The sequence below is a fragment of the Oncorhynchus masou genome, unplaced genomic scaffold (assembly GCF_036934945.1).
Source record: "Oncorhynchus masou masou isolate Uvic2021 unplaced genomic scaffold, UVic_Omas_1.1 unplaced_scaffold_5841, whole genome shotgun sequence".
In the NCBI taxonomy this organism is placed as follows: domain Eukaryota; kingdom Metazoa; phylum Chordata; class Actinopteri; order Salmoniformes; family Salmonidae; genus Oncorhynchus; species Oncorhynchus masou.
Genome location: NW_027012262.1, coordinates 8,260 through 20,123, shown reverse-complemented (window position 1 = coordinate 20,123; position 11,864 = coordinate 8,260). Strand labels below are relative to the sequence as shown.

At 48.9% G+C, this 11,864-nt stretch overlaps 1 protein-coding gene across 1 annotated transcript; it reads right to left on the bottom strand.

Annotated features, from left to right (window-relative positions):
* Positions 1-1,471: 1,471 nt before the first annotated feature.
* On the bottom strand, positions 1,472-11,023 carry LOC135536259 (dymeclin-like; the record flags this gene model as incomplete). Its single annotated transcript, XM_064962624.1, has 3 exons — positions 10,895-11,023; positions 5,249-5,431; positions 1,472-1,584 (listed from the first exon to the last, which is right to left on the bottom strand). Coding segments are annotated over exons 1-3 (425 nt in total), but the record flags the coding sequence as incomplete, so codon positions are not given.
* Between the last annotated feature and the right edge of the window lie 841 nt (positions 11,024-11,864).

The window sequence follows — 11,864 nt, the reverse complement described above, 5'->3', positions numbered from 1 at the left end:
GTAGCAGGAGATACGGCTGGAGAGATGCTACACATCCTTGCGTCCCAAATGACACCATATTTCCTTTATAGTGCACTACTTTTTAACAGTGTTCTGTCAAAAATAGTACACTTTACAGGGAATAGGGTACTTAATAGCTATCTGGTAAAAGTAGTAGTAGAGACACATGCCTTCCTGTTGCAATTCCCCACAACAGAACATAGAACACATAGAACACATGCCTTCCTGTTGCAATTCCCCACAACAGAACATAGAACACATGCCTTCCTGTTGCAATGCCCCACAACAGAACATAGAACACATAGAACACATGCCTTCCTGTTGCAATGCCCCACAACAGAACATAGAACACATAGAACACATGCCTTCCTGTTGCAATGCCCCACAACAGAACATAGAACACATAGAACACATGCCTTCCTGTTGCAATGCCCCACAACAGAACATAGAACACATAGAACACATGCCTTCCTGTTGCAATGCCCCACAACAGAACATAGAACACATAGAACACATGCCTTCCTGTTGCAATGCCCCACAACAGAACATAGAACACATAGAACACATGCCTTCCTGTTGCAATGCCCCACAACAGAACATAGAACACATAGAACACATGATGAAACATTAAAATTGCCCTGGCTGGGGCGCCGCTGAAGATGGACTACATGGCAACGCATAGCAACATCCCCAGATACATATTTCCTCCTTGATTCATGTGGGTTGGGGAATTATGGGTAGGCGGCGTCCCAGCACGGAGTGCAAAGTAACGAAGTGCTTGCTGGCAAATTGATTCCTCTCCCGGATCCAACGTTTCAAATGGCACCCTATTCCCTATATAGTGCACGATGATAGGCCCTGTTCAAAAGTAGTGCACCATATATGGAACAGGGTGCCATTTGGGATGTAAAATGAAGACAAACTGACGGAGCTGTCACGTCTCCTTGAAATGTCATTATCTGCAGCAGCATATTCACCAGGCAGGAAGGATGGCGCTGGAGCAGGACATTAATGCTGATGAAGATTGGAGCTGGACTTCATCTTAAATCATCCTCAACTCCAACTCCCCATATACCCAGTTTCAGCCCAGCCCCCACTTCCCATCCCCAGCCCCCACCTCCCAGCCCCCACCTCCAGCTCCCACCTCCCACCCCCAGCTCCCAGGCCCCATCCCCAGCTTCCTCCTCCAGCTTCCATCCCCAGCTCCCACCTCCAGCTCCCAGGCCCCACCCCCAGCTCCACCTCCCATTCCCACCCCCCAACCCCCCACCTCCCAGCTCCCATCCCCAGCCCCACCTCCCATTCCCATCCCCAGCTCCAGGCCCCACCTCAGCTCCTGTCAGCCCCCTCCCATCCCCCACCTGCAGCCCCCACCCCAGCTCCCACCCCCAATCCCCACCCCATTGTTAATTACCACTGCTGTCTCTGTGTGTTTTTTGGGCAGGGTGTGTGTATGTGTTTTATTACTTACCTTGGGCGGTCGTTGGGAAGGGCCTGTGCTCCCTTCATGATAACTTCCTGAACCCTTTCTACTGACAGGTCAGTCCCTGCTGCTTCCAGACGCTGACTGAAGAAACCTATCACCTGTGGGACACAGTGGCAACAGAAGAACAAGTCAGACAGGGGTGTGTGTCTGTATATATATGTATGTGGTGTGTTTGCTTGAGGGACCTGTGAGGTAAAGGCCTATTTTCTGTGAAATGCCTTTACTTTCATCTAGGTTACTATGACAACTTTAAATGAAGGTGTCAATCATTTAAGACTAGGTTGTCATGAAACCGAGGAAGTGATTTGATTTGACACCATTGACTGTCAAGAGAATTTACGCTTCAATGAGTCTCGTTTTCTGTACATGTATAATAACATAATCGTTGAAGTATTTAACTATCGTCTCCTCTCAGCTTCATAATTCATTTCATCCTCTGCTTTGGGTGGTCAGGCGAGTCTACCACTGCAACAGATGTCCCTAACGTGATGACATTGGAGCAACTTGCAGACAGTGTAACTTCAGTAGCTGTGGTAACTAGCTGTGTCATCAGCATAAACGCTGTTGGCACAGACTGTCTGTTGACACTGAGTCCAGTAGAAAACAATATCATGACAAGACTTAAAAATAACTGATATTGACACAAGATGGAGTGTTGGAACATAAAAAAATGACAGTTAAAAGAAAATATGTCTACATTCACTAATTCTACAGCACCAACGGTAGAGTCATGTCTTTAGTATAAAACTAACAAAGTATGACTTTTTTCTCTTTTCAAAATCAATAATCACATTTTTTGGGGGATTTTGAGTACCGATGTTGAATTTTCTGTGTACCTGGACTAACTGTTGTGTCTGAGTATCCACTGATGCAGAGCATCTATTCAAATGATGGGGCGGGGTCATCACATTCAGCTGTCCTTTAATAACAGCTAAGAAACAAGGGCAGAGGAAGCAAGGATTGACTGATACTAACGTTTTCCGGACAGACCATCTCTCTGTCTTATGTGTTTCTCACATTTAACAGCTGATAAACGTATCCCTAGCAACAAAAATGTATCATAGCAACATGGCGTAGAAGATCAGGACTGCAAGTTGCCTGGCAGTTAGAGTGTTGGGCCAATAACGAAGGTCGCTAGTTAGATTACCCGAGCCGACAAGGTGAAAAATCTGTTGATGTGCCCTTGAGCAAGGCATTAAACCCTAATTGCTCCTGCCAGAGTCCAGAGTCTCTAACAGGCTGCCAGAGTCCCACATCTCTAAACAGGCTGCCAGAGTCCCAGAGACATCTCTAACAGAGACATCTCTAAACAGGCTGCAGAGTCCCAGAGTCTCTAACAGGCTGCCAGAGTCCCAGAGAGACATCTCTAAACAGGCTGCCAGAGTCCCAGAGAGACATCTCTAACAGGCAGCCAGAGTCCCAGAGAGACATCTCTAACAGGCTGCCAGAGTCCCAGAGAGACATCTCTAAACAGGCAGCCAGAGTCCTAAACAGGCTGCCAGAATCCCCAGAGAGACATCTCTAACAGGCTGCCAGAGTCCCAGAGAGACATCTCTAAACAGGCTGCCAGAGTCCCAGAGAGACATCTCTAACATGCTGCCAGAGTCCCAGAGAGACATCTCTAACAGGCTGCCAGCCAGAGTCCTAACGGGACGCAGAGTCCACAGACATCTCTAAACAGGCTGCCAGAGTCCCAGAGAGACATCTCTAACAGGCAGCCAAGTCCCAGAGAGACATTCTAACAGGCAGCCAGAATAACATCTCTAACAGGCTGTGCCAGAGTCCCAGAGAGACATCTCTAACAGGCTACCAGAGTCCCAGAGAGACATCTCTAACAGGCAGCCAGAGTCCCAGAGAGACATCTCTAACAGGCTGCCAGAGTCCCAGAGAGACATCTCTAACAGGCTGCCAGAGTCCCAGAACATCTCTAAACAGGCTGCTGACATCTCTAACAGGCTGCCAGAGTCCCAGAGAGACATCTCTAACAGGCAGCCAGAGTCCCACAGAGACATCTCTGAAGCAGAGTCCCAGAGAGACATCTCTAAACAGGCAGCCAGAGTCCCAGAGAGACATCTCTAAACAGGCTGCCAGAGTCCCAGAGAGACATCTCTAACAGGCTGCCAGCCAGAGTCTCTAACAGGCTGCCCAGAGACATCTCTAAACAGGCTGCCAGAGTCCCAGAGAGACATCTCTAACAGGCTGCCAGAGTCCCAGAGAGACATCCCTAACAGGCTGCCAGAGTCCCAGAGAGACATCTCTAACAGGCTGCAGAGTCCCAGAGTCCAGAGAGACCCACAGAGACATCTCTAACAGGCTGCCAAGTCCCAGAGACATCTCTAAACAGGCAGCCAGAGTCCCAGAGAGACATCTCTAAACAGGCTTCAGCCAGAGTCCTAACAGAGAGTCCCATCTCTAACAGGCTGCCAGAGTCCCAGAGACATCTCTAACAGGCAGTCCAGAGTCTCCAGAGAGACATCTCTAAACAAGCTAACCCAGAGACTGCCAGAGTCCCAGAGAGACATCTCTAACAGGCTGCCAGAGTCCCAGAGAGACATCCCTAAACAGGCTGCCAGCCAGAGTCTCCAGGCTGCCAGAGACATCTCTAACAGGCTGCCAGAGTCCCAGAGAGGCACATCAGAGGGGAACATCTCTAACAGGCTGCCAGAGTCCCAGAGACATCTCTAAACAGGCTGCCACATCTCTAAACAGGCAGCCAGAGTCCCAGAGAGACATCTCTAACAGGCTGCCAGAGTCCAGAGAGACATCTCTAAACAGGCTGCCAGAGTCCCAGAGAGACATCTCTAAACAGGCTGCCAGAGTCCCAGAGAGACATCTCTAAACAGGCTGCAGCCAGAGTCTCCAGAGAGACATCTCTAACAGGCTGCAGAGTCCCAGAGGCTGCCAGAGTCCCATCTCTAAACAGGCTACCAGAGTCCCAGAGAGACATCTCTAAACAGGCAGCCAGAGTCCCAGAGAGACATCTCCCTAACAGGCTGCCAGAGTCCCAGAGAGACATCTTTAACAGGCAGCCAGAGTCCCAGAGAGACATCTCTAAACAGGCTGCCAGAGTCCCAGAGAGAGACATCTCTAACAGGCACATCCCAGAGACATCTCTAACAGGCTGCCAGAGTCCCAGAGAGACATCTCTAAACAGGCTGCCAGAGTCCCAGAGAGACATCTCTAAACTAACCCAGGCAGCCCAGAGTCCCAGAGACATCTCTAACAGGCAGCCAGAGTCCCAGAGACATCTCTAACAGGCTGCCAGTCCCAGAGAGACATCTCAGCAGACCAAGCCAGAGTCCCAGAGAGACATCTCTAACAGGCAGCCAGAGTGCATCAACAGAGTCCCAGAGAGACATCTCTAACAGGCTGCCTCTAACAGAGCCAGAGTCCCAGAGAGACATCTCTAACAGTTGAGAGACAGTTGCCATACCAGGCGGTGGTACAGCCGGTCAGGATGCTCTCGATGGTGCAGCTGTAGAACTTTGAGGATCTGGGGACCCATGCAAATCTTTTCAGAGTTGTACTCTCCATCACACTGAAAATATATATATTTGATTCTCTCATCATGAAAATAAAACCCAAATCTTTGAAATGCTACAAAGCTTTTTCACAAAATGATTCTACTGGAAAGATTAGAGGCTTGCTAAAATTCAGCACAGCAGTGGAGGAGTTTCAATCCAAAATTGGCCATTGTTTTCAATGAGGATTTAGGAATTAATGTTTGCGTGCTGGCATTCGTGCTGTGTGTCTCTGTCTCACCGTGTCGAGGTTCTGCATGATGTCCTGGAAGGAGGGGTGTGTTCTGAACTGTTCGAAGAGCTCTCTCTTGTAGAGCAGGGCGTAGACCAGGTTGGGGTTGTGGTGTAGAGAGTTCGACAGACACGAGTTGATGATCTCCAGCATCATCCTGATCACCTCCTCGATCACATTCAGGTCCTGGGCCTAGAGAAGAGATAAACTATTAACATAGAGGTCCTGGGCCTAGAGAAGAGATAAACTATTAACATTCAGGTCCTGGGCCTAGAGAAGATAAACTATTAACATGGAGGTCCTGGGCCTAGAGAAGAGATAAACTATTAACATAGAGGTCCTGGGCCTAGAGAAGAGATAAACTATTAACATAGAGGTCCTGGGCCTAGAGAAGAGATAAACTATTAACATAGAGGTCCTGGGCTAGAGAATAAACTATTAACATAGAGGTCCTGGGCCTAGAGAAGAGATAAACTATTAACATAGAGGTCCTGGGCCTAGAGAAGAGATAAACTATTAACATAGAGGTCCTGGGCCTAGAGAAGAGATAAACTATTAACATAGAGGTCCTGGGCCTAGAGAAGAGATAAACTATTAACATAGAGGTCCTGGGCCTAGAGAAGAGAAACTATTAACATAGAGGTCCTGGGCCTAGAGAAGAGATAAACTATTAACATAGAGGTCCTGGGCCTAGAGAAGAGATAAACTATTAACATAGAGGTCCTGGGCCTAGAGAAGAGATAAACTATTAACATAGAGGTCCTGGGCCTAGAGAAGAGATAAACTATTAACATAGAGGTCCTGGGCCTAGAGAAGAGATAAACTATTAACATAGAGGTCCTGGGCCTAGCAGAAGAGATAAACTATTAACATAGAGGTCCTGGGCCTAGAGAAGAGATAAACTATTAACATAGAGGTCCTGGGCCTAGAGAAGAGATAAACTATTAACATAGAGGTCCTGGGCCTAGAAGGGCGACTATTAACATAGAGGTCCTGGGCCTAGAGAAGAGATAAACTATTAACATAGAGGTCCTGGGCCTGAAGGAAGAATAAACACATTAACATTCAGGTCCTGGGCTAGAGAAGATAAACTATTAACATTCAGGTCCTGGGCTAGAGAAGAGATAAACTATTAAGCATGGGAGTCCTGGGCTAGGAAGAGATAAACTATTAACATGGGAGTCCTGGGCCTAGAGAAGAGATAAACTATTAACATAGAGGTCCTGGGCCTAGAGAAGAGATAAACTATTAACATAGAGGTCCTGGGCCTAGAGAAGAGATAAACTATTAACATTCAGGTCCTGGGCCTAGAAGAGAGATAAACTAACATTCAGGTCCTGGGCCTAGAGAAGAGATAAACTATTAACATAGAGTCCTGGGCCTAGAGAAGAGATAAACTATTAACATTCAGGTCCTGGGCCTAGAGAAGAGATAAACTATTAACATAGAGGTCCTGGGCCTAGAGAAGAATAAACTATTAACATAGAGGTCCTGGGCCTAGAGAAGAGATAAACTATTAACATAGAGGTCCTGGAGCTAGAGAAGAGATAAACTATTAACATTCCAGGTCCTGGGCCTAGAGAAGAGATAAACTATTAACATTCAGGTCCTGGGCCTAGAGAAGAGATAAACTATTAACATAGAGGTCCTGGGCCTAGAGAAGAATAAACTATTAACATAGAGGTCCTGGGCCTAGAGAAGAGATAAACTATTAACATAGAGGTCCTGGGCCTAGAGAAGAAGATAAACTATTAACATAGAGGTCCTGGGCCTAAAGAAGAGAAACTATTAACATAGAGGGCCTGGGCCTAGAGAAGAGATAAACTATAAACATAGAGGTCCTGGGCCTAAGAAGAGAAACTATTAACATAGAGGGCCTGGAGGCTAGAGAAGAGATAAACTATTAACATAGAGTCTTGGCCCTAGAGAATAGATAAACTTAACATAGAGGTCATGGGCCTATACACAGAGAGAGAGAGAGATAGCAGAGGAAATTTTACACACTTATAGGAAAATGTATGTGAAATACACATTTAAAAAAAATGGCATTCTTGTCCTAAAAAGACACATAAGAGAGAAGAGAAGGGAATTTAGGGTGGTCTATGTAATCTAATAACCCTGATAAGGTGAACAACCCCTATACACAGGGTTCCTCAGGTTAAAAGAGAAAGTGTGTTTTCTGAATGACTAGTATCAATGGTTTCCATTGGGCCTTAAATACGAGTGACGGTGTGTGTGTGTGTGTGTGTGTGTGCGTGTGTGTGAGTGTGTGTGTGTGTGTGTGTGTACAGGGCAGCCTAGAAGTGGCTGGAGCCAGGGAGGAAGCTGGGGCACCACTCAGTCCGTAGGGGGCTGGACACGGACTAGGAAACAGGCAACACAGGGGCAGGCAGGCGAGCGGCAGGGCGGTTGTGTCATGTTGAGGGATTAGCTTTATTGTGAAGTCTGCGTGGTTGAGATGTTGCTCTAACTCCATATAGACTGTCTGGAATCTATGGCCACGGACCAGACAGCACAACAGCACTTTGCTATGCAAAACAGGAACATATTATATGCCTGCCTGCCTACCTGAGGGAGTGGGAGATAGATATATATATATAGAGAGAGATAGATAGATATAGAGAGAGTGAGGGAGTGGGAGGAGACATCGAGAAAAGAAGGAGGGGGAGAGGGGGGAGAGAGAGAAGGGGAGGAGGGGAGAACAGAGCCCAGAGAGAAGGGGATGAGGGGAGGGAACAGAGCCCAGAGAGAAGTGGAGGAGGAGGGAACAGAGCCCAGAGAGAGGGGGAGGAGGGGGGAACAGAGCCCAGAGAGAAGGGGAGGAGGGAGGGAACAGAGCCCAGAGAGAAGGGGGAGGAGGGAGGGAACAGAGCCCAGAGAGAAGGGGAGGAGGGAGGAACAGAGCCCAGAGAGAAGGGGGGAGGAGGGAGGGAACAAAGCCCAGAGAGGGAGGAGGGAGAACAGAGCCCAGAGAGAAGGGAGGGAGGGAACAGAGCCCAGAGAGAAGGGGAGGAGGGAGGGAACAGAGCCCAGAGAGAAGGGGGAGGAGGGAGGAAACAGAGCCCAGAGCCCAGAGAGAAGGGAGGGGGAGGGAACAGAGCCCAGTGGCTCTATTACAGCCTCCCTCTTTACATCATGCTGTCGTTCACTCTCACTTTGCACAACCAACAATGTCTTTGTCCACCTCAGAGTTTCAAGGTACCCAGTTTACTGAAGGTCAAGGTCAACATCTTGTCATGTTCTAACAGCTCAAGTCTGGAACCTCATCTAAACAATGTAAACATGTACCATTGGCCTGAATACAAAAAACATATGAATGATCAAGGAACACCAGACAGAAGGACATGGTGCTACATGTGAATTCACACGGCCCTTTTCACTCACAGGTCCAAAACAATCCAAACCAATTTCCTCACATCAAGAGAGAGAGGGACATCTCTACTTTGGGACTCCACAGAGAAAGGGAGGGAGAGAGAGAACGAGACAGAGAGAGAAAGTGACAGGGTATCTGCATCCGCACGGTGCTCCCAGCCTGATGCTTGTCTACTTGCCACTTCCTCCGAAACTAACAGTCTCCTTTTCCCTCCATTACCTTCCCACTTGCCATTTCTCCTCTCCCTCCCTACCTCTCCACTGTCATCGTCTACTTGTCATTTCTCCTCTCCCTACCTCTCCACTGCTCGTCTACTTGTCATTTCTCCTCTCCACTACCTCTCCACTGCTCGTCTACTTGCCATTTCTCCTCTCCCTACCTCTCCACTGCTCGTCTACTGCCATTTCTCCTCTCCCTACCTCTCCACTGCTCATCTACTTGCCATTTCTCCTCTCCCTACCTCTCCACTGCTCGTCTACTTGCCATTTCTCCTCTCCCTACCTCTCCACTGCTCATCTACTTGCCATTTCTCCTCTCCCTACCTCTCCACTGCTCGTCTACTTGCCATTTCTCCTCTCCCTACCTCTCCACTGCTCGTCTACTTGCCATTTCTCCTCTCCCTACCTCTCCACTGCTCGTCTACTTGCCATTTCTCCTCTCCTACCTCTCCACTGCTCGTCTACTTGCCATTTCTAGCAGTGCTTGTCATATTCCATGACAGAGAGAAAGAGCATGGAACTCTTCCCTTTACAGTGCACTACATTAGACCAGGGCCCCTAGTGCACTACTTGACTAGGGCCCCTAGTGCACTACTTGACTAGGGCCCCTAGTGCACTACCTGACTAGGGCCCCTAGTGCACTACTTGACTAGGGCCCCTAGTGCACTACTTGACTAGGGCCCCTAGTGCACTACTTGACTAGGGCCCCTAGTGCACTACTTTAGACCAGGGCCCTAATTGCACTACTTTAGACCTGGGCCCCTAGTGCACTACTTTAGACCAGGGCCCTAGTGCACTACATTAGACCAGGGCCCCTTGTGCACTACATTAGACCAGGGCCCCTTGTGCACTACATTAGACCAGGGCCCCTAGTGCACTACTTTAGACCAGGGCCCCTAGTGCACTACATTAGACCAGGGCCCCTAGTGCACTACATTAGACCAGGGCCCCTAGTGCTACATTAGACCAGGGCCCCTATGGTTCTAGTCAAAACTAGTGCACTACATTAGACCAGGGCCCCTATGGTTCTAGTCAAAACTAGTGCACTACATTAGACCAGGGCCCATAGTGCACTACATTAGACCAGAGCCCCTAGTGCACTACATTAGACCAGGGCCCCTATGGTTCTAGTCAAAACTAGTGCACTACATTAGACCAGGGCCCCTATGGTTCTAGTCAAAACTAGTGCACTACATTAGACCAGGGCCCCTATGGTTCTAGTCAAAACTAGTGCACTACATTAGACCAGGGCCCCTAGTGCACTACTTTAGACCAGGGCCCCTAGTGCACTACATTAGACCAGGGCCCCTATGGTTCTAGTCAAAACTAGTGCACTACATTAGACCAGGGCCCCTAGTGCACTACTTTAGACCAGGGCCCCTAGTGCACTACATTAGACCAGGGCCCCTATGGTTCTAGTCAAAACTAGTGCACTACATTAGACCAGGGCCCCTATGGTTCTAGTCAAAACTAGTGCACTACATTAGACCAGGGCCCCTAGTGCACTACATTAGACCAGGGCCCCTAGTGCACTACATTAGACCAGGGCCCCTAGTGCACTACATTAGACCAGGGCCCCTAGTGCACTACATTAGACCAGGGCCCCTAGTGCACTACATTAGACCAGGGCCCCTAGTGCACTACATTAGACCAGGGCCCCTATGGTTCTAGTCAAACTAGTGCACTATAAAAGGGTAGGGTATAATAGGGTGCCATTGGGACGCTGATCTTCATGTCTGTCTGCAGCAGGAGAGTGAGATCACTCTGCCTAAGACCAATGGCTTCTGAGACGCCAAGACAGAACCAGCCCACCAGCCGAGAGATAGAGACGGAGAGAGACAGAGAAAGATGGAGAGAGAGAGGGGGGGGAGAATGGAGAGAGGGAGAGAGAGTTGGGCACAACAATGGGCCTCTGGATCAAGTCACGGTATCTCTATGCATTCAAATTGCCATCAATAAAATGCAATTATGTTCTTTGTCCGTAGCCTATGCCTGCCTATACCATAACCCCCCCACCACCATGGGGAACTCTGTTCACAACGTTGACGTCAGCAAACCGCTCACACACACGATGCCACACACGCTGTCTGCCATCTGCCAGGTACAGTTGAAACTGGGATTCATCCGTGAAGAGCAGACTTCTCCAGCGTGCCAGTGGCCATCGAAGGTGCGTTGTTTGCCCACTGAAGTCATTTACGACGTCGAATTGCAGTCATGTCAAGACCATGATGAGGACGACAAGCATGCAGATGAGCTTCCCAGAGACTGTTTCATGACAGTTTGTGAAGAAATTCAGTTGTTCAAACCCTCAGTTTCATTAGTTGTCTGGGTGGCTGGTCTCAGACCCTCCCTCAGTTTCATTAGTTGTCTGGGTGGCTGGTCTCAGACCCTCCCTCAGTTTCATTAGTTGTCTGGGTGGCTGGTCTCAGACCAACCCTCAGTTTCATTAGTTGTCTGGGTGGCTGGTCTCAGACCCTCCCTCAGTTTCATTAGTTGTCTGGGTGGCTGGTCTCAGACCCTCCCTCAGTTTCATTAGTTGTCTGGGTGGCTGGTCTCAGACCCTCCCTCAGTTTCATTAGTTGTCTGGGTGGCTGGTCTCAGACCCTCCTCAGTTTCATTAGTTGTCTGGGTGGCTGGTCTCAGACCATCCCTCAGTTTCATTAGTTGTCTGGGCGGCTGGTCTCAGACCCTCCCTCAGTTTCATTAGTTGTCTGGGCGGCTGGTCTCCAGACCCTCCCTCAGTTTCATTAGTTGTCTGGGTGGCTGGTCTCAGACCCTCCCTCAGTTTCATTAGTTGTCTGGGTGGCTGGTCTCAGACCCTCCTCAGTTTCATTAGTTGTCTGGGTGGCTGGTCTCAGACCATCCCTCAGTTTCATTAGTTGTCTGGGTGGCTGGTCTCAGACCCTCCCTCAGTTTCATTAGTTGTCTGGGTGGCTGGTCTCAGACCATCCCTCAGTTTCATTAGTTGTCTGGGTGGCTGGTCTCAGACCCTCCCTCAGTTTCATTAGTTGTCTGGGCGGCTGGTCTCAGACCA